The sequence below is a fragment of the Clytia hemisphaerica genome, unplaced genomic scaffold (assembly GCF_902728285.1).
Source record: "Clytia hemisphaerica strain Z4C2 unplaced genomic scaffold, Clytia hemisphaerica genome assembly, whole genome shotgun sequence".
NCBI lineage: Eukaryota > Metazoa > Cnidaria > Hydrozoa > Leptothecata > Clytiidae > Clytia > Clytia hemisphaerica.
Genome location: NW_027104529.1, coordinates 445376 through 470408, shown reverse-complemented (window position 1 = coordinate 470408; position 25033 = coordinate 445376). Strand labels below are relative to the sequence as shown.

The following is a 25033-nucleotide window of genomic DNA, read 5'->3' as shown; positions in this document are numbered from 1 at the left end:
TGAAAAAGAAATTCAAGTAAAAACTAGAGAAATAAACTCTACACGGTAAATAGGGAAAATGATTATGCACAGAATCTACAGTCGATAATGACAGTAGTTAGAGAAGAAATTACTTCGGGAGAGTTTCGAAGAAACGGACGTGTAGCCTAAACTACTTTAGAAATACCAGCTATAAATTCGTTTCGACGGTTGAAACCGTTTACAAATTTTTCTTTGGCTTCCAGCTTATCATTCTGAATAGTCTTAGATTCTAGCAAAGTCTGCCTTAATATTTTTATCCTCGAATACATTTTCATTTGGCAATATTACTGTCTGCCTGTCTGAAAAATTTAATTGCTATTCCACCGATTATCCACGTTTTGCAGGCGTATATTACAAAAAAGATGATTTTCAATCACACCTTGAACAGAGACGGAAAGGGATTAACTCCAGCTTAATTTCATCCCACATTCTTAAAGAAGATACCTGAGGAGTTTGTATAAAATGTATCTCATTGAGAGACCACGCTTATGTAGCGAGTGAAACGTATTTTTAATTAAAATTGCACAGTGACCCCTGCTTAATGAAAATAGTAGGCTGATATTTAGAATAAAAACGAATAGATTACTGGTAAGGTTGTATCAATATCGAGTCGTGTCAAATTAGATTGTGTTGGTACCGATATTGTATTCAGGTGTGTGGCAACCTTAGACATAATTTGTTTTAAGGCATTTTGTGTTGGTTACTTTGAGCCATTTTAAAGCATTTCAACAGCCAACGAGCTTTTGTTTCTTGTCTTCACATATCTCATACATACAAGAGATTTCTTTGGTCATTCTACATCAATTCATTGAGAGATTTTCGAAAAGTTTAGCCATAACTTTTTGACGTAAAAAGACTTCGGATCTTTCAACGAAAATCATGAGAAAAATCATTACGAGTTGCTGTTTTTTTCTACTCCTCCTCCAATCACTTCTTCTCATTGAAAGTCGACCAAGAATTGCAAAGAGACAAAGGCGAGCGACAGATGATTGTGAAATTGATGTTATCACTACAGATTGGGGATCAGGTACGTAACATCCCTGGCTCTAGCTCATTGACTTGAATACACCTTTTCGACCGTAGTCGCGCGGGTATTTTTTTGTCCACTTTATCCCACTAAAACCGTCCCAATCCTTTTTTGACACATTTTTTTAATGTCCATAGATGCGAAAAAAGGACTGGGACGGTTTTAGTGAGATAAAGCGAACAAAAAGATGCCCGCGCGACTACGGTCGAAAAGGTGTATTAGATCGATCAAACTCACACCTCCGTTTAGATTGGAGTGGTTAACCCGTTGACTCTCTCTAATTCGATCGTGCTCACTTCGCTACTAAGATATTTACTTTTAATAGGGGGCGCCAAAATCAACATTTTCTAAAATTGCTTTCCCAGTTTGCCCGAATTTTGGTCCACCCACCACGCTACGGGGTCTGCGCATCCTAGTATACGGACATAAGTGAATAAGTTTGCGACTACCGTAGATGATGACCTGAAGGCTTCCCTTTTCATATAGGAACATAGCGCTACTTTCCTCCCTGGATTGCTCCACTTTGACTTACCCTCTTACCCTACCTTTTACATAATTTCTGAGAATCAGACATAGGGGTATGCAGTACAATTTTGTCAAGTCTTTGGTATGACCTGGCTGGACACCCTTTGTGCCACAGTTGCTCCCGGACGGTTTCTTAACGCTTTTGGCATATATTCTCGTGAAAAATGCGATAGTATATTTTCTACTCTTTTTCCTCTCATGACGCAGGACGCAATGGACAACTTCGGGTGACATTACCTGAAGAATTGAAAGCTGGTGATGACGTAATCGTTATTGTGGGATTCACCAATGATAACGTGCAAAGTTTCAGAGCTTGGGGATGCCTAGGTAAGTTAAGAGAAATAGTGTAAAGTTTCAGAGCTTGTGATGCCTAGCTAAGTTGAGATAATGTGCAAAGTTTCTGAGCTTGGGATGCTTAGGTAAGTTGAGAGATAATTTGTAAAGTTTTAGCATGAAGGTTCTAAATAAATTAGATAAATTAAGAGAAAAAGTACAAAGCTTCAGGGCTGGGGATACTTAGGTAATAACACCCCTGTCTCACAGCCCCGGTGGAAACTTTTTCATCAGTGAGGATAAAAATTCCTATTGAAATCCCAATGGGGATAGAAATGAGATTGTTCCAAAGTTAAAAGATCCAGTGGAGATGGTTTTGGAGTGTCATTTTTAAACATGGAATTTCGAATGGGACGAAATTTTTGCCAAACTTTCCAGTGGGGCTGGGGTCCCAGTGGGTCTGTGACACAGGGGTTGGTAATAGGTATAAAGGTAATAAGAGAAAACATATGAGACATTCAAAGAGCTGTGGCAGCGATGGAAAGGGTCAGGAGAAATTTGCAAAAGTAAATGATTTAGGGGAAATCAACTGTGGTAGGGGCTTAACATATTTTTAATTTGAACCCAGCCCGGCGGAACAACCGTAAAGGAGGAGAGGCTGAGGGTTCAAAATGAGATAGAATTTCCTAAGAATCTGAGAAAAAAAATTCATTTACTCAAAAGTGAGGAGGCTGAAGTCTCCACGCTTCCACCGGGCCTGTGAACCTTGCAATTCTTATAAAAAGAATGCTTATAGAAAAGACTGTTTTATTCTCCTCTTCAATGAACACAGGTGTTGAAACGCAACTGAATGAGGAAGGAGAAGCCGACATTGTCTTCCAAGTCGCCCAATGGATGTTGAATGGCGGGTGTGTGAAACCGGGGAAGAAAATCACCTTCGGATATAACTTGCAAGGAACAGCGGTAGGTGAAAATTATTGATCTTTAACTACGTGACTGGAGCGGGCTTCTTTCATATTAAAGAAGAATGTCTAGTTTTAGAGCTGACTAGTCCTGGCTGAAGCGTCGTCGTAACATCAGCCATTACGGATAACTTTTGCCAATACGTATTATTTTAATTTTTTTCTCTAAATGTAACGTTTATAAGCCTGGCACAGTTTTTGATATCTAAACAATGGCTCTATTGTTTAAGAACAATAGAATGCTTAAGCATAATGCAAGCCTGATATAGGGGCAGACACTTGCTTATAAAAAACATGTATTTTCTTCTCTATTTTACAGAAAGTGGAATATGTTTCTATTCTGGTGAATGACGATGGTGACGAAGACGACAATCAATGTGAGGGCGGTGAAGAAGGCGGAGAAGGTGGCGGTGAAGAAGGCGGAGAAGGTGGCGGTGAAGAAGGCGGAGAAGGTGGCGGAGATAAAGAAACGGCCATCCCAGTTGGAAATGTGACGTGTGACGAAATCTTTAAGGTACAAGCTGAACGCCCTGGACAAACACAAGGCTATTTACAGTTCAGAGCACCCGAGAAGTCAAGCATCATCGAAGTTGAGGTAGGAGTGTTACCATAAAAATATATCCAAATTCTCAATTTTATCTTTTTGAGATCAGCGTCATTTTGATATATCTACTGTGGAAGGTACTAAGGTACTAAAGTTAAAACGATCATTAGAAAAATATAAGGAATTCCTTTTCTTTAGGTTAAATTTTGACAGGCACCTCCCTGGTAGGAAAAGTGATTAAGAATACAGTTGACTCTCTTTAATTCGATCTTCAAGGAATCAAGAATTCTCTTCGAATTAGAGAAAAATTAAAATTACAGAAGTGTTTTATACGGATTTCTAAATGGGGGACAAATATTTGAGTTCGAATTTTAGAAATATTCGAATAGTAGAGGTTCGAATTAGAGAGTTTACTGTATGACCTTTTAACGATAAATAGCTGTCCGATTGTTTGTAAGTGTCCAATTGTTTGTAAGTGTCCGATTGTTTGTAAGTGTCTGATTCTCAAATCAAATTTCAGGCGCTACCACAAGTCCTCGTTTGAAAATCGTGCGCCTTACAGCGGTTTACAGCTCGCATCAAGAATTCTGAATAAAATTCTCAGAGAACTCTCTGTGAAAAAAGATGTAAATAAATTAGATGTTTAGTTTAATGTAACAAGGGCTATAACTAAAGATATCCTAAGATACCATAGTGAAAATGCACTGTAAGGGTGGGACTATAAAAGCCAATTTGTTTGCCAGGCTGATAGATAATGAATTAGGAAGATGTGCTCGCAACAATCAACAAAGCTTTTTTTTATTTTGTTTAGTTTTCAACCACATCACCAGTTCAAAATTTCATCGTTGATGGATTAACCAAACTTGGCGAAGATGAAGAGCCGGAATGTCCTGAAGTTGCTGGAAGATTGCATTTCTATGAGAAGACACGGTTACGAATAGTGGAAGGGCAGGAGTTGCGCTACACCTTCAATATGAATTATGATCAAAATAATGGCGTTGTACCAAAGATTGAGGGAGCTTCAGTGTTTTTCGAAGAAGAGGAGATATACTGTGGTGTGGTTGCTGAATGTGAGGAAGAAGGGAGTGGGGAAGGTTCAGGCGAAGGTAACGGGGAAGAAGAGGGAAGTGGGGAAGAAGAGGGAGGCGGGGAAGAAGAAGAGTCAGGACAAGGAGAAGGAGAAGGAGAAGGAGAGGAAGACAGGGAGGTCAATGTTGCTACTGCTGACTGAGAGGGAGAGGAGACACTTGATGGAGTGAGATGATAGTGAACTAAAATACAAATGTTGGGTTGGGAAGAATGAATTTGATTGCTCCATAGATCGTTTGAGGGGGTTAAGAGAATGGTAAGATTGATTTAGAGTATTTTTATAGGATGGTTAAGCAGTGATGAAAATCTGATCAGAAGCTCTTGAAATAAAGGGAACGACCCAGCCTTTATGGACTCAGGGATCGGTTCTAGAATTGAAAAGGGAAAATATTTATCTGCTATTTATCATGTATGTTTTATTTATTATCAGGAATTTTTGTAATATAATTGAGTGAATTTCAATGAAACAAACTTGCTATCATTCTTACTTTTTGATGAAGTAGCATTTTCTATCCATATCACAACCCGGTTAAATATCCATATTCGAGAGCGCATCAAAAAAGTTTCTGAGAACTCTTAAGTATTGTTTTGTCCTTTCAGTTCCATTGAAATCCTTTAAGAAAAGGTTTTTTTTTGCCTGCGACGGCATCTAGCCCTTCGGGCTTTATAAATCTGTGGTTCATCCCCGTGCTCATTCCCCCGGGAACTAAAGAAGAATACTTTTGTATCGTAAATGAAACTAAAAACTTCGGAATCAAAAGATATTTTTGAAAAGCATCATATATATGTACAAAAGACATAATAAAAAAAATCGATAGAAAAATATTTACAAGGTAGAAAAAACAAAATATTTACAATTTTAAGATTTACGCAAATTTATAAAATTCAGAAAAGTATAATTACGCAAAAAATTTCTATGTACATATAAATTCCAAATCTAGGTCATGGATATGATATTATTGGAACATAAAGGTGAAAAAATTCTTATATACATGTGAAAAGGATATAATTTGTACAATTTGATAGGATTTTGCGGATTTTGATAAAGGAAAACATCAGACCACTTAGTTCCCACACTTTTTTACATAATCATTTTGTCACTGAAGGACATTTTTGACGATCCTTATTACTCCCACCTACACGTTTTTTTTGAAAGAACATCCAAAATTTTTTAATCCTTCGGATGTTTTAACATGTTCTTATTTTAACCATTTTGTGAGTAATCTTTGCCATTTTTCCTAGAAAAGGGTGTTTTAAGGTCCACGACAAAGCCTTAAAATGCTCTTAAACTTGTTCTTAATATTTTGGCCATCGAAGCCAACGTGTACTGTTTTTTTACTTGTAAAGGCTGAAAACCAATCAAAACAAATAAAAAAAAATCATTTTGACTACGAGTGAAGAGGGGGGGGGGAGGTTGATAATTTACAGAATATATTCAAGGAACATAGCGCCGTGAGAGGCAAAAGGTTAAAATCGGATTTTGAGATGTCCGTCTCTAATGAAGATATTATGGAAAATGAGACAATCTCAAGATGATTTAAGAAAACCTAATCAGAAAAGTGCTTGTTTTTCTTAAACACTGAATTTTGAGATTTGACCTTTGCCTCAGTGGTAGCTGCACATCACATAAAGCACTTAGCGTATGATCCTAAGGATCTTCCAGTTTCTGCGGTCGAATGTCGAAAGTGTTTGATTAGCTGATTAAAAGAATTCCCAAAATTACCATACAATTCCGTCAGAATAGGATCAACATAAAAACCCAACAACACAACCAATCAAACGCTAGTCCCAGACTTCTTGGTAAGCGAAAGTGATGTTTGTCGCGATAAAACACCGGAACGATTCCCGCTGCTCAACCCGGAAGGACCCGATAAACTGGTTTGGCGTTTAACCTCATATTTCTTGTTCAGGGCGTCACCGCCTTTGCTTAGGGCGTTCCCGAATGAAACAATCTTTCCGTAATTGACTGATCCGGATTTGTTCAAAGTAGACATCTCACTGGAGTAGATATTAGCTGAAAAACAAACATAAAAAGAAAATAAGTTATGACCTTACAAATTTCTGATCTTTCACAAGAATAATAAAAAGTAAACTTAAGAGCCTGGACACAAGTCTATAAAAAAATCTTGATAAATTTTTCAAAGTAAGAGAATATTCATCCCAATCATTCAATCAGACGTCTATTTTTTCGGTAAGTTGAAAAGCACAATATCAATATTTCAGCAAGTTCATACTCTTCGAAACGGTCAAATAGAATGATAAAAAAATTTTGCTTTCACTATCATCCAGACAGGTATATACGGGAAAAAAGATCTGCAGTACTTGAAATCGTATGTCAAAAAGTCAAGAGGCACCCAAGGAAGGAAATTCTCAGGCTCTTATGCAATATTGACTTAACAATAGTGGAGAGCTACAATATAGAAATTTTCTTACATCTTTTAAATACTTCGTGCAACACGGTCATCATACCCTAGCTATCTCTTCTCTTCTGCTCTTCAAAAATCTGTTTCTGCAAGCTCCTGTCTTTGTATAAATTAATCTGTCAACACCGCACAAAGTCCACTTTGTTTTGAATAAATATCACTTTTGATCTGATTTCAAAACATGTTCAAACTTGAAAAATGTAATAAAACTTGATCTTATCGCTATCTATGTCACTTTACATCTAATTTATTTCGTAATGTGATTACAGTCTAAGCTTTAAGCATAAAAACAAAAGCTATGAAGCTCTATGCACATAAACAAAGGTAGCTTTGTTGGTTTATCCTTTTCACCGCAACTGCCTCAGTCTTATATGATACTCCCCGGAGCGTTCTCAGTTGGTTATGAACTAGTATTTGGTCAGGAAATAGAAAGACTGACGTCAATGTAAATAGAGGGAACTATTTTTCATTGAGGAACGAAAATTGCGTACACTGTGCAATAGGGTTTTGTTTTCTTGTTATTGACTCATCAATGAAAAAAATACTTCCAATCATGTGATCAAAACAAGACGATATTTTTATCTTTGAATGTACGGAGCGGAGGTCGCTAGCCTACACATCTACACGATCATGCTATGAAGTCACGAGGCTCAACCCGCATACATACTGTGCGAATACAGTCTAAAGATTCATTCAGCAATAAACGCGAGACCGGAGTTTTTCCGTAACAGCCCCACCGTGTTCTATCGCTTAAAGCTATAAACAGCTTTAATCGCACGCACCATATTTCTTCTCACGCATCAATCCGTTTGTAACATCATCTAGCCTAAAATAAGTCAACTGATTTAAAACCTAGAATGTGGTTCGAATCCATCGCGTGTCATTACATTTGTTTATGTTGATTTATTACAAATGTCGGAAATCCTCTATTGAATACTGTATTGATAAAAGGCTCTCACTTAATACCGCCCAACCTGATACCACACTGATAGGGAAAGTTTTTAAACTTTAAAAGCTTTTATACTCCTTTAAGCTTTATAACATTGACTTTAAGCCAAGTTTCAACGACTGGCTTTCAAAGTAAACAAGCTTAATTTGAGTCAACAATTTAACTATAAGACCAGCAGGACACTTCCTTTCTTTTGAAAACTTGTGTTGCATAACATAGATGTAACTTTTAAAAGGAGGAAAGCAAGAAGGAACGAGGAAGCAAATGGACAAAGATAGTTCCTAGAGGGGTCAAGACCCCCCTGAAGTGGTATCCCTCCTCCCCCTAGAAAGGAAATGTGGGGGGAGGTAGAAACTATTAGGAAAATATGAGAAAATGATAAGAACCCCCACAGCGAGAATGAGTGAGCGAGTGATTAAAGAACCAAAGAGATGGTCAAAAAATAGAGCGAAATGGAAAAGTCATGAATTGGAAGAAAGAATGAGGGCAACAAAATATCGAACGAACTACCCCTGAAAGAGCGAATGAATGAAGAAATCAAAAAGGGAAAGAATAAAGCACAAACGAATAAAGAAAAGAACGAATGAGTGAAAAGAACGAATAAACGAAAATAAAGAATGCAGTGCCTTAAAGAGACGAGTATAGAGTAAAGGAGTCGGGGAAGGAGTGAACTAAGAGACGAATGAACAAAAAGCTACCACTTACAGTTATTGAAGTATCTTTTGATGGAATCCACTTTGATTTCTTGTGTAGAAAACTTGCCAAGAGTCTTCTTTTTCCTTCACTTCTTTTTTATTTTTTGTTTGTTTGATTGTGTTTCTTTGTGTAGTTTGTTCAACTGAAGCAAAAAAACAATTACCATTAATTTTATGATGTCATTACGTAACGTTCCTGCCAATAAAGCAAGCAATACAGGTCAATTCCGAGCCAAAAATCTAGTAGTAATATTCTGTGATCAGTTATCTGTTAATTGCTGGCCACTTGTCAGTGATTTAAGAAATGTTTTCCAATCTCAATTACTGGGTGGAGCATATCGTTATTAACAAACTATTCAAAGTTAAGGTATAATAAAGCTGGATATTAATTAGGTCATTAGAAACCTATTGAAATATATTTTGGTCCATATCCTATTATGCATAACGATGAGAACTATAGTCAACAATCAAACAGAGATCAATTTAAGTCCAAGTAACCTGAGCTCAGACCAAATACAAATATAGCCCCCTACAAAAAGCTTTAAAGTTAAAACTCTGTATAAACTAGTACCAGGTGGGTATAGTAGCTCCAACTGATTTGAAATTTGTAATCGCACCGATGGGGGTGAACAGGGATCACTAACATCTCACTGACAAGAAAATTTCCTTATTTTGTCACCGAATGGGATGCTTGACACCGAAAAACCGTCATCTTTTCTTCAAACACCGAAACACCGACAGAGAAAAAAGGCAAATACCGTCGCACCGTGAAACCCATATGCCTCCCCCTCCCCACCGTACACTTAGCTACCTCACTTACTTTTACAAATACTATAATTTCGCATAACAGAGAGAGAGACTCTGAACTGAAGCCAGTCTATCCAAATATCAAATATCAGCCATTTACCATTTTCTACAGCTCGAAGACATAGTAGGGAATCAAGTTTTAAATGAATTTAAAGTATAATCCGAGTTAAATTACTAGTAGACTATAATTCTAATTTTCGATAAAGTCTATAGTAAACTATAAACGTCAGCATTAAATAAACTTTCATTCACTGAGAAGTTCATCAAAACAAAATCATCTAGTAGTAGTAAGCGATAATCTCAACTTAATTAAGTCCCGTTCTCAGCTGCACGTCTGTTCTCGTGAAAAAATACCTGCATTGCAAAGAAAAACATTCAATCAAGCATTACCACTTCGTCCACTTTAACTTTCACTTTTTAGGGTACAACTGAAGTTTTCAAAGAACTATCATAATTAAAACGATGAAGAAGATAGAATTCAAATGCCGATCCCAGTCTTAACATAAAGAGTAAAAACCTTCCATCCTCATTTGTTACTGATATCAATCTTACCCCAAACTGGATAAAAATGTCTCACTGAGACAGGGGTATACCGAACACCGATTAAAATCGATCAACCTTTAAGAGCTACATAACAGTGACCTAAAGATAATCTCATACAAGTCTCTTCTACTAGCGCAAGTATCGAATGTAAACAAACTGAAGAAAATGTTGTCATAAGTACTAGTAGTAATGATCAGAATTTTTTTCTCCCAACTCTTAAGAGGAAATGATCACTTATAATTTATCCAACCTCTCATTCAATCAATCATGAACATCCAACCTCTCATTCAATCAATCAAGAAGAGATCGAAAACTCGTGGTATAGTTGTGGTATGAGAATCATTGATATTGCATATTATGTATTTTATAAGAACAAACTATATAACATAAGGCTTTGATTGCCAAAATATTAAGAACATTTTAAGTACATTTTAAAGCTTTACAGAACCTAAAACACCCAATTTCTTAGGAAATAGCACACAAATAATGCTCAAAAATGGTGAAAATAAGAATACTTTAAGAACATTTTTTAGGCATAAAACTAAAATCGAAGTCTTCAAAAATTTTGGATGTTCTTATAAAAACAACATGTTCTACGTTTCTCAAAATGATACTACGTGGCGTCATGTAAATTGAAACTTAGGCGAACAAATTTGCCTCAAGAATGGGAGAGGGCGCCAAAAATATCCATTTTATACCTATTTTTAAATAGAGAGGTTCATAGGTCAAATATCTTGACCCAAAATGTTTCACTTTCCGCCATTAGCAAAATTGTTGGGAAAGTAAATATGTAACATGACGACAGTAAAATGCATTCTTTTCCTCTTCATAAAGTGTGCTGATATTTTCTCGATACAGTGGCTAGCCTATTAAGCCTCTCCCTTGAAGTAATAGTAGAGTGTTTATATATCTGTGCTTTTCTGTGATGACACGGTTAGCTTCTGATTTGGTCTACAGGGGCCCACGCAACCCACTTTTTTGTCAAGTAAAAATTTCAGGGGAGATTAGTCTTAAACTCTATATCCTCCACTTTCAAATTTAAGGCGTGGACCCGAATGTCCGAATATCTGTTCCCCGAATGAATGGGTTGTTCCGAATCGTTTCAGATACTCCGCTGTCCTCGAAAAGGTAGATACATAAACTCGCTAATAAGAAAACAGATGAATCAAACTCTAATTTCAATTAAAGTCTTTGTGCCGCTGAAAACAAAAAACTGAGCAAATATAATACAACATGCAGTGGAGTCTCTTTAACTCGAACCTCTATAATTCGAATGTCTCCTTAACTCGAACAAGTTTGACCACGAGCATCGACGCTCCACAAAAGCACACGGTGTCAACCAAACTGAGCTTACAATGCTTATTTCTAACAACATCATACTGAAAAGAGGAAAAACATCATTATGGTTACTTTCATTTTTGGAATTTCCTCATTACAAGCTTAAATCTGACAAAAGAGGTTGACCAGAAAGAGAAGAGAAAAGCTGACAATAAAGATGTTATCTCATGCAAAGGAAACTCTTTCACGTGTAAAAAGCAGTGGAGTCTCTTTAACTTGAACCTCTATAACTCGAATGTCTCCTTAACTCGAACAAGTTTAATGGTTAAATTACCAGCATCGACGCTCCACAAAAGCACACAGTCTCAACCAAACTGAGCTTACAATGCTTATTTCCAACAAGATCATACTGAAAAGAGGAAAAACATCAATATGGTTATTTATATTTGGAATTTCCTCATTACAACAAGCTTAAACTGACAAAAGAGGTTGACCAGAAAACTAACCAAAAAGATGTTATCTCATGCAAAGGAAACTCTTTCACGCGACAGAAACCGTCACAGAAAGATTTTATTAGATTATGCGGCTTTATAACCTTTATCCACAAAACAATTTTATCAACAATTTCTAATATTAAACCTTTGCATCACGTGTATAGAGAATTATGTCTAGACTATCAGAAAGTGAGGTCAAATGGTCAGGATCTAAAGGGTGCTCAAAATTCACGATGGAGGGTGTTACATTTCGTGTATTCCTTAAAAGGAAAAAGAAGCACTCTCCGGCAGCAATTTTGATCCCCTTTAATCGGGGAGGGTACTCGATCTGAAATTTACCGTATGTGTGGACAAAGATGTGGGTCTCAAAATCGAAGCCTGCACTCAGAAAAAATTTAGCCAAATTTGAGTGAATTTGAATATGACTCTTATGGTGCATTTTGTGCATTTTTCATGAAGAAATGTAACAAAGAAAACTTTCTTTTTCAAATCGGTTAGCTAACTTTAGGATATGTTTCCTCACTCTAAATATCATTTTGAGTTCTTTATAATCTAAGATAAAGTATTTTAGAAAAATAAATAATTGCTAGTCTCGACCGAGTTAAGATGTCCGAAGAATTTTCTGATAATGCAATGCTTAATTACCAAGGCTAGCAAGTAAGAAGTGCTAATTTATTAATTTGTCTTGACATGAGCAAATTTTCAGGGGAATTCCAACTGCTCAGTTAAAAGCTTTATCACAAAGTCATTACGTCAGAAGGAATGTACGTCATAAAGAGACGTCATAAGCCAAAGGTGAAATCTGTACACGACTCTAAAAGTTTAGTAAATTCAAAGTTTTAATCTGACACTTCATATTTCAAAACAAGAGCTTGAAATGCTGATACCTCAACATAAGAGAGACCGTTAATCTAACCTTCGTTACCTACATCAAGCAGATTTTCTCTTCAACTCCGAATAACGTTATCTCAACGTCCATATAACGCTCATAACATCCATATAACATTATCTCAACGTCCATGTAACGCCAACAACATCCATATAACGTTATCTCAACGTCCATGTAACGCCAACAACATCCATATAACGTTATCACAACGTCTATATAACGTTCATAACATCAATCTAACGTCATCAAAACGTCCATATAACGCTCATAACATTTATATAACGTTATTTCAACGTCCATATAACATCTTTAAACATCCATCAACGTTAAATGGACGTCGATAAAACCTTGTTCATCAGTCGGGTCGTACCTACATCAAAGCACGCATGCATGCTCGAAGTTGGTTTTAGGGCGTTACAGTCCTGTCAACTGCCTTTGTCCTACATCAAAGCATGTCAGAAAGAACAGCCACTATTACACAACATTCCATTCAAACGGATCATTTTCAACTTTCAATAATAACGTTGCTGCAGAACACCCTGGAAGCTTACAAAACTAAACATAGAAAGACACAAAGAGTATCATTCATAAGCTCTCTTATTGCACAGTTGAAACTATTTTTATTACTTGGATCATGTCAGCTTGGACAAAAATAAATGAAAGAAACTTGATACTGGTAAAGAGCTAGAAGTGGAATTACGTTCAAATCTATAACCTAGGATGGTCAAAACCATCGAGTTTAAAGCCCGAAGGGCTAGAGTAAAATCTCTAACTTTCCCCAGGCAAAAAAAAGTGAAGCCACTTATTTCCCATCCAGAACGCGCCGCAATCATGACGACGGACTGTATCTAGCGGTTAATTTGTTTTTGAGGACTGCAATTCTTGAAATCTAGCGATAGATTTTACTTTCAACTCGGCGTTTGTGTAAAAACTACGCGTAGACGTTCTGGATGTAAAATAGGTGGCTTCATTTCTCATCCAGGAGTCTAGCCCTTCGGGCTTGAAAGTCAATGGCCAAAACCCACTTGAGTTACCCTGATAAAAACACTTTGTTGTTGTAATGATAGTTATAAGAGTTAGGGTTTTGTTATTAAAGAAAATTGACAAAAAAGTCTAAAAGTAAAAATACTCAGTGAAAATGTACTGCAGCCGCACCTTGATTGTTTTTGCCTCACCCTGATATAGTGGAATGGTCTCAGCAAAGAAACAAGAAAGTTTGTTATATTGTCCTGTGCTGGTCTGTTGTGGTAAGAGGCTTATAAACTCATCTCATCGTCAATGTTGTTGTTGTAAACCAATTCATTCATTTCACTATAACACATAAAAACAATCACCAACTTATTTCTTTCAATAACAAAAGCTATTTTCTAATCTAGTATAAGTATCTTTATTTTATTTTCTCAATTTACTATTCAAATCCAAATTGTGGTCATTAAATATACCGAAAGCCCTGTTCACATCAATAAAGCTCTCTTTACATTATGATCAGCTAAAGTTATATTTCCTTCACATCAACATATCAAAGATTTTTGCTTGGATCAATACAGTTTGTAACACAACAAAATAAATTATTATAATTTGAGGCTCATAACTGTTCTTATGATTTTTGCTTAAAAACCAGCCATTGGGGGTTAGCTCCGAAGCTTCGTTATTGTAAGATCTCGATTCTAAGCCCAGGTATGCTAAGTAATGTCCACATTTTACAGTTAAAGAGTTAAAGCTAAAAAGGGCATGACCAGTGTCTAGTATTATTTAAAGGTTGGAGCTGCTGATTATTTGACACGCATCGTGCAAGATAGCTCTCATGCAGAGCGCCGAGAAAATAAACTCAGCATGGCGAGAAAGTTTAATAATAACAGACACGCGATGCTCAAAATAGCAACCTTTTGGCAATCTTTTACTAACTCTCAATGTACTGTACTGCTTTTATATATACCGAATGAAATATATATATATAGAATGAAAAAATGAAACACGGTGATCCAATTCCCAAGAATTTTTAACAGAATTTCTCAGTTCCACCTGAAATCGTTAGGTTGCTGGCATTTTATCACACCCCTGTCTCACAGCCCCGGTGAAACTTCTTTCCGGCGGGATGAAAATTTTTATGGAAATTCTAGAAGGGGATTTTTTTCTTCCTAGGTTAAAAAATGCAGTGGAGATCGTTTCGGGGTGCACTTTTCGTTCCATTGAATTTCAAATGGGGATGAAAACAAAGTCAATTTTCCAGTGGGGCTGAAATTTTTGGGTATCTCTCCCACCTGGTCTTGGCACATGGGTGTTTTATCCGATGTTACATCTGCTACAATTCCCATTGTGTCTAGAGAGTTTAAGTTCTTTTAACCTTCAATAAATAAAAAGTTATATGTACAGATAATATATTAAATATTTTTAGAAAAGTATAAAAAATAATGAAGTATATGTACAATCTTCCGTTAACGAAATTCTATCAAAATACTCTTTCAAATACTCTATCTTATTTCCAATGGGGATATGAAATCTATTAGTTTCAGCTGAAAAATTCTAAATGGGGTCCACCGTTTCTTTGCCCAAACTCGTATCTAGTCCCGCTCACGATTGTATCACGTCCATCAGTAAAATCTAAAAGGGATACAAGAGGCTCTGGGTACGAGATGGGATCACTGGGTCTTTGACACGAGGGCATGAAGTAGTCTTTAGCTGAGGTTTAGTCATAAATGATGATTCACAGTCGATTTGAGAATCTTTTATCCTTGACCCTTGCATGTGAATTTGTGTTCATATCAGTTTAACCAAGTGTCACCAGAGAAGAAATCAGCGTTCAAACTCTACTGCATTATCTGTATCGCATTTCTCATCAGGGTTTATCCTGGTCAACCAGTCCATCTTACATTTTAAACTTTGATTAAGCAAGTCATCACATCATGTGGTCAAAAAGTCAGAAAGTCAAAAATTGATGACAAGACTGATGAACTTCTTGAGTTTTCTTACTTGATAAGAAAACTTATCAAATTCAGTATTGCCAAGTTTTACAGCTCATCAAATGTGTTTATTGACCAAGAGCAAACTCTGGTATCTTCATTGGCTTGGCAGACAAAGAATGTTGAATCTAGTTTAACAGCAAGTCTCTTTACAAACTAGTGCTTCTTGAAGAGAGAGACGAGGAGCTAATCTGACGCGACCACGTGGGTGAGGTTCGTCGTGAATTGGCGCCCGATGCACCGACATAACTTCCAGGTCTAGATCCTGAGTTTGAATTATTGGAATTTTTTCGTTCGTATCTCTTGTTGAGAGAATCTCCAGCTTTAGCCAATGCTGATCCAAATTGAGTGCTCATTGAAGAATACATTATGGTTCAATTTTTCATTAAATTTTTCTATTGAAGAAAAAAATATAAATGTATTGTTAAACTATTACAAACTATCCAGGATCTAACGATTTTAATTATTTTTTACACGTTAGCAAACGTCGCGTGAACAATATCCTGACTTAAAGTTTGAAAGTACTGGACCTGAGAAAATGGCCGATGTTACTCCATCAATCATCTTAAAAGCAAATAGACCCTAAAGATTGCCTAGAACCATTCGGCATGATGAAAACAAAAACCGTTTCAACACCGTCCGTCCACTAGACACGAGATTGAACGACTGAGCAAAAAGCTTTTAGTAACCACTTTATTTCTATCAAAAATTCATAACAAGAAGAGAGCTTTCCACAAACTTATCGGTCTGACAATAAAACCATATTAAAATTTAATCGTCACCCCACAACGTTCTAAGAAACAATCAGCCGACTATTTATATCTTTAAACTTTTTCTTTCTCCCCTAAGAACACAAATCTAACTGTGATTAAAAACCCCGTACCCTGTAACTTCAATTTTCTTTAAAAAATTTTTGAAGGGTGAAGAAAGTTTTATATGAAAATGTTGAATGACGTCAGACGGTAATCGCCTACCGATGACGTTTCCCTGTCTATAAATTGTGATCAACCCACGGAAATTCCGTTTACAAAAACCTAGTGTTTGAATCGACTTTTGTTTTCTGATGTTTATTTTTTAACGGTGACTTATTTTTAGAAACTTAATTACATTTGTCTTAATAATAAAATGTCAAACCAAAACAATCTGAGGTTTGTTATTGTTTAACTGATTGACTGATTTGAGATAAAAATCGTCGGGTTTTTTTGAGAAGTAAACAACAACTTAATCAACGTTTTGACGGCTTTTTTGAGAAAGCACATACAAAAAAGAAAAGCTGTAGTGACGGAACTATGAAGAAATCGTGACACACAGAAAGCACGATTGCATATTGTATGATATAGACAAACGTAATACAAATCTACCATTATGAAAAGAGTGTAATATATAAATGAATAGAGATTTAAAAGGTGAATCACTTCCTTGTTGAGGTAGACTTGTTTTGGTTTGAAGAATGATTGAAGAACCGTTATAAGCTTTCTATGATTCATGTCGTACTCCCTCTTTTGATACGATGGTTCATGTTTAGAACGTAATCTAATAGTGCGTCTGAGGGTGGTTCAATAATTATGACAGAAAAACCCGGGGGAGTATTTTGACAAATCGATACACCCCTGTGTCACAGACCCTCTACGACCTCAGCCCCACTGGAAAATTCGGCACAAATTTCGTCACCGGTGGGAAAATACCCTGGAATCTCAGCTCCACTTGGAAATTGACTTTGATTTCACCCCAACTCGAAATTCAATGTTTAAAAATTGAACTCCAAAACCATTCCACGGGATTTTTTAACCTTTGAAACAATAGAATTTCTATCCCCATTAGGATTTCAATAAGAATTTGTATCCCACCGGGGCTGTGAGACAGAGGTGTTTAGAAGGTAATCTAGTAGTGCGTCTGAGGGTGGTTCAATACTTATGACAGAAAAACCCGGGGGGAGTATGTAGTAGACAAATGGATAGTCACTAGAATATTGTACGATATTCAATCGACATTGATGGAGGGTGCGGCTTTTAGGGTGCCTTTTTGGTCCTTCAACATCATTCTAACGATTGTAAAGAATATATAATCTTAATTAAATTACCAAGGGATATTTCGGATTCCCGAAATTTCGTTTTTCAAAAGTCGGGTGGAACTCACCTACCATTATCCAGTAAATCTAATACGCCTTACAAATCGAGAAACCTTAAAGAAATTTTCTCAAGGAACCAGAAAAATTGTATGAATAAAAGATACATCCAAGAGGGAAGGAAGGCGAGTGTGCATTTCCAGGGGAGGGGATTTTTGGAGATGTGCTATCGATCTCCAAAAATCCCCTCCCCTGGAAAGGTTAGCTGAATGTTAAAATAACGTTGTGTGCCTGCTGGGTATACAAATCCATTGAAATATATGCTTCATACACGCATGATGAATATAAAGTAAGAGTTCGTTTCCTCTAAATTTTCAGGATTTTCTCGGTTAATTCAGGCGTGGAGGATCTTCTCTATCATCAAAAACCGATTGAATCTAATCATTATGATATTATGTCGCCACTAGAATGATTTATTGCAACAGTTTCGAAAATGTGTAATACTCCGTATTATGAGGTAATACATAACAACCCACTTGAAATGATATTACATCCCGTATTACATCATGCTATTATTCAATAACATCACCAACACAAAACTTTGACAATAACAAACTTCCACCGTGAAATATTTCTGATGACAGTAAAAAAGTAAAACTTTATGTATTGATAATCTAGCAAGCAGAGATTTGAGCTGATGCACTTTTTTACTTTTTTTTTGTTAAGGAAATAATATGAAAATCAGCTTGATAAGTGAGGTTCATAACCGGAAGAAATTTTCTCAGTGTTCCTGCAGTGAGCCATTAAGGCCCGACGTCGCGGATTCTGAATTTAAAAAAACATCCGAAAGTCATAACCTCTTTTTTGTTATACCATTCATTCAAGATACTTGAAACTTAAATTTACAAAATGACTGCTAAAATCATACTCTCAAAAGTATCAATTCTTTCCAAAAGCATTTTTTTTTCCCGCCATAAAAAAAGAACGATTCGCACAAATATTCCTCAAAAAAACGAATTAGTTCAAACTACAAAAAGACTTCAAACTACTACAGAATACTAACAAATTTCGAACATCATGAAATTTACCTTAAAAAGAGAGAAATTTAGAGAGAAACAAAAATGCCCGCGAAATTAAAATTATTGTTTCTTTCCTCAAATTCCATCTTATTTCAGATATTTTTTGGTCACAAATTATTCCCAAGAGAGCCTTGTATGGAAATTCAGTATACTTCTGATTAACCGTGCGGAATTAGACTGATTGCGGAGTAACCTATTTAGGGCGAGGGCCTAATTGACAAAATTCTACAAAAAACACAAAGTTTCTTGTTATTTATTTTCACCATCTATATATCGAATGACATACATACGAATATACAATCATGGTTGAAATATATTGAGAATTCGGGTTATTTTAACGTTTTTCAAGATTTAAAGTTTTTGGGCTATCTCTTTAATTTAATCGAATACTTCAATTTGAGAGGGGTTGGCAGACTTCCAGGCTATATTCTGAGCCTTATCATTGGACTATTTTTGAACTTTTGGATCCTCAGATCCTAAGGTCCTAAGTGTTAAGTCTAGTGTTAAAACTCTATCCTTCCAACCTACTCTCGGGTACCCAATAGCCGGGGGGGGGCGTCTGCTAGTTAATTTTTCAAAAATTTTTCACCCAGGACATCTTTATTCCATTATATTATAATGTCCGAAAAAGTCAGAAAAAGTTTTTGGCAAAGTTCGTGGCAAATTTCAGTCAGACACAATCGTTCTCAAAGAATTATCTTTTTGCAAAACTATTACACCTAAGTTCTGGAAAGCGAAAAATGTCACACCCAATAAAATCTAATGAATTAATTTCAAGTATTAATTATTGGTTTATAAACAAAATTTACAATTTCATCTAATATAACAGTAACAAAAAGACATTTCAAAGTTTTAAGGAACAAAGTCGCCATAGAGACCGTCAGCGTTGGAGTCCAAGGTGTACCAGAATCCCAAATGTTGTCTGGTCATCTCATCAACATCGAGTTTGCCACTGTTGTCCAAATCGCAAATTTCAAAGGTTCGCTCAGCGTCTTCGTCTGATGGACAGATTCCAGAGATTCTTCCGTATGCTTTCCATTCATCCAAACTGATCGAGCCCGAACCGTCTTTATCGAAGATGTCGAAAACAGCATCTCCCCAATCGCGGATTAAAGTACTTTTGTTTTGTGACCAGAGTTTCAAGTCATGTTTGGCCAATTCTTCCCATCCTTTGACAAATTCAGGAAATTCCACTTCCTTGCCATAATCCATGCCCATCTTCTTGAAGAAAGCTTCAATAGCATCTTGATGGCGTTGGGTTTGTTCTGGTGTAGCGTCTAGTTTAGCGCAAATATCATCCGAAGCTTTGGACACGATCTCATCTAAAGTGATTTTTCCGTCACCGTTGATGTCCAAAAAGTTGAACATGAATTTGTGTCTGTTGATCCATTTAGGGTTAGCAAAGTCTGGTGAGTTTGATGGCATATTTTGAGCCAGTATCGGAAGCCAATATAATGCTCGAGTGAAAGTTGGCTTTGAAAGGTAACGTTGATCTTCTTGCCACCAAAGAAGTGATTGAAAAGAGACGGCTTGTAATGTTCTGCATCTTTTTGGATCTGTAAAAAAGTTCAGAAATTTACTTTCAAGAAGGTTAGCAGTTAAATTCACTTTCGAGCCAGCTAAAGTTTCCTTCTTTCCGATCCTACCTATCAATAAATTTTGAGGTTTTGGCATTGCAGAATTACTTTATTTCTCTCAAGCTCTGGACGAACTTATACTTGTTTATGGCATATTAAGGATAATAATTTTCGAATATGTCATTTTTCTCGAATAAAAATTCACAAGTATAGAAATTACAGTATATGTCCTTACCAATCCGTTGTTTCTTCGTGGTTTTCCAATTGATGTCTGGTAGAAAATTCAGTGTTTTAAAGCTTTAAGATAGTTTCCCAAGAGACACCAAAACACAATAACGTATTATATCTTTAACGTTTTTTATTCAGTTCTTTCTATAGATTGTAAAATTTGCAAGATTTGCCATAGCCTAGCCCTATGGCAAAAAGTTTCAGTCTTAATGACTGCAGTTTTTGAGAAATTCCATGCTTTTCATTGTTTGATCTGTCAAAGTTGAACTTGAGGGAATCAGCTTTTCAGTAATGACTCTAAAAAGACGATTCCTTAAATGCCATGACAGAAAATACAATGGAAAAGCTATTAAAATCGAATCCCTCATGAGCAAATGCCAAATTACAAATGCCAGTTGGTCTAAACGCAGCCATATTTAGCATCTTTCGTTCATGGATCATTTTGCAAAATGAATTCTAATCGTCAGATCCATAGGGACATGTTTCAAATTAATTTTAATTGCTTATCGACCAATTTAATTCCCCTCTTGCACTGATGGGCCTCTTGTACTGATGGCCCTCTTGCACTGATGGTTAGCTATTGTGTTTAAGACTCTCTAGGGGAATTGACTAGAGTTTAAAAACAGTCAGTTTTCTCATAATATCATTAATCGTTGAACGAGAATTTGAAGCAACTGTCTATCTAGAAGCTAGTACAAAGGTAAATTTTGTTTTTGTTTTTGTTTTTCCTGTGTTTCAAAAAGATCAGCAATGCCTTAGCACTTTTCACCGATTTTCTTTATCAAAAGAAACGAAATTTTTGGTACTGCATCTAAAATGTTTCAAGACTTTAAAGCTGGTTGGTAAAATATGGATGGACTGAAAATGTTTAAGAGCTTTTCGTATTTATTTTGAATTTCTTTTTCTCCTTTCACAGAACAAAACAAAAGATGCAAAACATTACAAGCCGTCTCTTTTCAATCACTTCTTTGGTGGCAAGAAGATCAACCTTACCTTTCAAAGCCAACTTTCACTCGAGCATTATATTGGCTTCCGATACTGGCTCAAAATATGCCATCAAACTCAAACCAGACTTTGCTAACCCTAAATGGATCAACAGACACAAATTCATGTTCAACTTTTTGGACATCAACGGTGACGGAAAAATCACTTTGGATGAGATCGTGTCCAAAGCTTCGGATGATATTTGTGCAAAACTAGACGCTACATCAGAACAAACCCAACGCCATCAAGATGCTATTGAAGCTTTCTTCAAGAAGATGGGCATGGATTATGGCAAGGAAGTGGAATTTCCTGAATTTGTCAAAGGATGGGAAGAATTGGCCAAACATGACTTGAAACTCTGGTCACAAAACAAAAGTACTTTAATCCGCGATTGGGGAGATGCTGTTTTCGACATTTTCGACAAAGACGGTTCGGGTTCGATCAGTTTGAACGAATGGAAAGCATACGGAAGAATCTCTGGTATCTGTCCATCAGACGAAGACGCTGAGCGAACTTTCGAGATATGCGATTTGGACAACAGTGGCAAACTTGATGTTGATGAGATGACCAGACAACATTTGGGATTCTGGTACACCTTGGACTCTAACGCTGATGGTCTCTATGGCGACTTTGTTCCTTAAAACTTTTAAATGTTTTTTGTTACTGTTATACTTGATGAAATTGTAAATTTTGTTTATAAATTAATCCAATACTTCACTCGAATAGAAACTTATGAATTCATACCTGATAATTTTCTGTTTGGTGCTTTTTGCTACCAAATGAGATTGAATAGTTCGATAAGAGGGGTTTACTTTGAAAATGAAAATGCTTGTCCGAAACTAGTTTTGTACTGAGAGCAAGCTCTAAAACCACCAAAAAACTGACAGACGATTGGGAAAGTATCTGAAGATTTTAAGGACATTACCTGATTACGGGGTGTTCCAAAAAGGTAGGGTATCCCAACTGGGGCCGCAAGCGGGCTTCTTATTGGGGTACCTCTTTTTGCCCTAAAGTTTACAAGCTGATGTTAGAGTTGTTGATAAAATGATACTAAAACTTTCGATTGATCATTTACAAAAATCAGCCTCTTAATTAATTAATAGAGATAAGAATCCAATTAAAAAGGAAGAACTTTTTAACACTGCAATATGCATCAACTATCGCCATTGGAACGGGAGAGGGTCTATCATTATGAAGGCCTACTCTTAGGTGCCAAATAAACGGAGGGGGGTTCGAATAAACGGGGGCGGGTTGGAAAATTTTCGAAATTTTAATAAATGGGGGGACCTAATTGGCGGGGGGGGGGTAGGAATTGTACTTCTGAAAACCCAAAAATCTGGATTTTTGGAGCAAAACAAGGGGACTTCCTTTTGCTAACTGTAATATTCTTACAAATTTATAGATGGCGGGGTGCTAATGAGGTCCGGGGGGTTGGAAAATTTTCGAAAAATTAACAAGCGCGGGGGGGGGGCGTTTATTTGGCACCTAAGAGTATTGACAGAAAAGGGTACAGTAAAGTGCTCACCTTAATATCTGTGAATCTTTCCAATAGAACATCGAGACCATATCCGTATGTATCAGAATCCTAAGATGAGAAATATAACGAAGTTATAAAGAAAATGCAAACTAGCGAATAACCATGACAATCTGTAATTCAAAAAACCCAATTAACACTGTGGAAGAATAATATAAAAACCTTTTCTTTTCAGAATCTTTAATACCGTATCCTAGACTGAGGGTTGGACCCAAGAACCTTGCGCGTCGCAGCTGACACCTGTTCTTAGTTTGCTGGGAAATACAGAGTAGCTCCATCTAATGTTTTATATAAGTAAGACAAATGTGGTAGCGAATAGGATAAAATAACGAATATTAACAGAAAACCTAAGTTTTTAGGCAATCAGTAAATTCGGTCAACCGTGTATAATAATTACCGCTCTCTGACAAAGACAAACTCATAATAATGATACAATATTATTGTACATTTTTGTACGTACATTTAAACTCAAAGAAAATGCTTTTGAGAAAAAACAAGTGATACCTTTAGGGACCTACCTGGTTATGCATTTAGCACATATATAATTGATATCTACACAGATCGACGATCTATTAAAATTAGTCGTTTGTTTCTTATAAAAAAACCGTTTAGAGACCAAAATTTCCTACTCTTGAAATTTCATATTCAAGACTTCGTGAGCATAAAAAACATCTATCCCCGCATCCATCTCATCAAAAAATTGAGTAATTTGGCTAAGAACATTGATGTATGCTTATTCCTTTGTCAAAGAATGCTACATTATGCCTGCACTGGACTACCACCATAACAGCTGAATATGTTTTTGAATAAAGGTTACAGAAAATACCAATGCATAACTTGTTGTTCTCCGGCAAAAGACCTCAGCATAAAAATCCATCATCAAGCAGAAAGAATAGAATAGAATGCTGTACACACAGCTATAAAGAAATTGATGCATGTGAAATCATAATAAACCATAAAAGTGAGAATGAAAAGAGACTTAACACCGTGGTCAAGGACTTACAGGCAAAATGTCAGGAATACCTAAAAGATAAAAATCAAGTAACTGATCTAATCCAGTGCCAATTTTCCGTCCTGGAAAAGAAGCTATCCATCAAAATTGAAGAGACATTGAATGCTAAGATTTCGAAGTTCAAGTGGCTAAAGAAACAAAAAGTTTTGCCGACGCTGCGAAAGTAAATGGTTCGTTGACCTAAACAACATGAAGCAGTTACTCAGAAGGGAGAAAGTCGAAGAACAAATCGAAGACCAAAGAAAGCTGTCAATAGACGCAAACATCATCATCCACGGGGTGCGTGAAAAAGAAAATGAAGAAGATATCGATTTCGTAAACGAACTTTTGAACGACGTCAACGTAAAAACTCAACCAACCTCGTCTCTCGAGTTGGAAAACAATCGAATGGTGTGCGTCCAATCAAAGTCGCATTCAAAGACAGCCATATAAAGAACTGCTTCATGAAGAAGTTGACTGAACTAAGACAGCACGAGAAGTACGTAAAATTGAGCAACACCGACGATTTAACGAAAAAGGAGAGAAAGCAAATCTAAGAATGGAAAAGAAGATAGCAGACGAGATGAATAAAGCCAAGTCGAATGAAGATTTTAATTGGAGAGTGCGGGGAATTCCTCGTGACAAACTGTACCTAAAAAAGAAGTCCAGGCCCTCGTGTGCCTGGACTGTAATTCTTTAATAAATAAATAAATTAATTAATAGTGATTCTTATTATAGATAAAGATGCGTTTTTTGAGCTAAAAAATTATTTTTTTTACAAAAATCTGCTTGAGTAATCTTTCACCTATTTACATGCAAAAAGAATCGAAAAAAAACAATGACCCAATATTTCACGAAGTCCAAAGAACCCTTTTCATAGCCGTTTTTGGCTCTGTCATCTTTGTGCAAAAAATCATAAAGAATGAAAGAGCCAATCTCGAGAAAAGCTAATAACTAAGTAATTGATAATGTGCTTATAAAAAAATATCGAATTTGACCAGTTTTTCTAGATAAAAACACGCCAAGCAACCAAAATTTCATGCATAAACACACATATTATTCAAAAGTAAGCCCTCGTGAGCAAAAAAAACATCTG

The 25033-nt window shown here is 36.3% G+C and overlaps 3 protein-coding genes and 2 long non-coding RNA genes across 6 annotated transcripts in view; 2 read left to right on the top strand and 3 right to left on the bottom strand.

Moving 5' to 3' along the window:
- The first annotated feature begins 591 nt into the window (after positions 1–591).
- LOC136822193 (uncharacterized) lies at positions 592–4583 on the top strand. Its single transcript, XM_067078436.1, has 5 exons — positions 592–1048; positions 1781–1900; positions 2679–2809; positions 3128–3403; positions 4164–4583. The coding sequence occupies exons 1-5, from the start codon at positions 901–903 to the stop codon at positions 4581–4583; spliced, it is 1095 nt and encodes a 364-aa protein (XP_066934537.1). The 5' UTR covers positions 592–900.
- Positions 4584–5188: 605 nt separating this feature from the next.
- On the bottom strand, positions 5189–13844 carry LOC136822133 (uncharacterized). Of its 2 annotated transcripts, XR_010848859.1 has the most exons (3): positions 13675–13844; positions 8519–8651; positions 5189–6455 (listed from the first exon to the last, which is right to left on the bottom strand). It is a non-coding gene; the product is annotated as an uncharacterized lncRNA (long non-coding RNA). The 2 variants fall into 2 exon arrangements; XR_010848858.1 differs by lacking the exons at positions 8519–8651; positions 13675–13844 and adding an exon at positions 6875–7562.
- A 989-nt stretch (positions 13845–14833) lies between these two features.
- The window catches only part of LOC136822134 (uncharacterized), a 55145-nt gene continuing 44945 nt past the window's right edge, over positions 14834–25033 (bottom strand). The window contains exons 2-3 of the long non-coding RNA XR_010848860.1: positions 22938–22997; positions 14834–15874 (exon numbers count right to left, since the gene is read on the bottom strand). This is a non-coding gene — a long non-coding RNA (uncharacterized lncRNA). The remainder of the gene's footprint in view (positions 15875–22937; positions 22998–25033) is intronic.
- Positions 19382–20488, bottom strand: LOC136822181 (clytin-like). Its single transcript, XM_067078423.1, has 2 exons — positions 20436–20488; positions 19382–20179 (listed from the first exon to the last, which is right to left on the bottom strand). The coding sequence occupies exon 2, from the start codon at positions 20046–20048 to the stop codon at positions 19476–19478; it is 573 nt and encodes a 190-aa protein (XP_066934524.1). The 5' UTR covers positions 20049–20179; positions 20436–20488; the 3' UTR covers positions 19382–19475.
- Positions 20987–22153, top strand: LOC136822180 (clytin-like). Its single transcript, XM_067078422.1, has 2 exons — positions 20987–21128; positions 21345–22153. Exon 2 carries the CDS (start codon positions 21358–21360, stop codon positions 22051–22053), a length of 696 nt encoding a protein of 231 aa, XP_066934523.1. The 5' UTR covers positions 20987–21128; positions 21345–21357; the 3' UTR covers positions 22054–22153.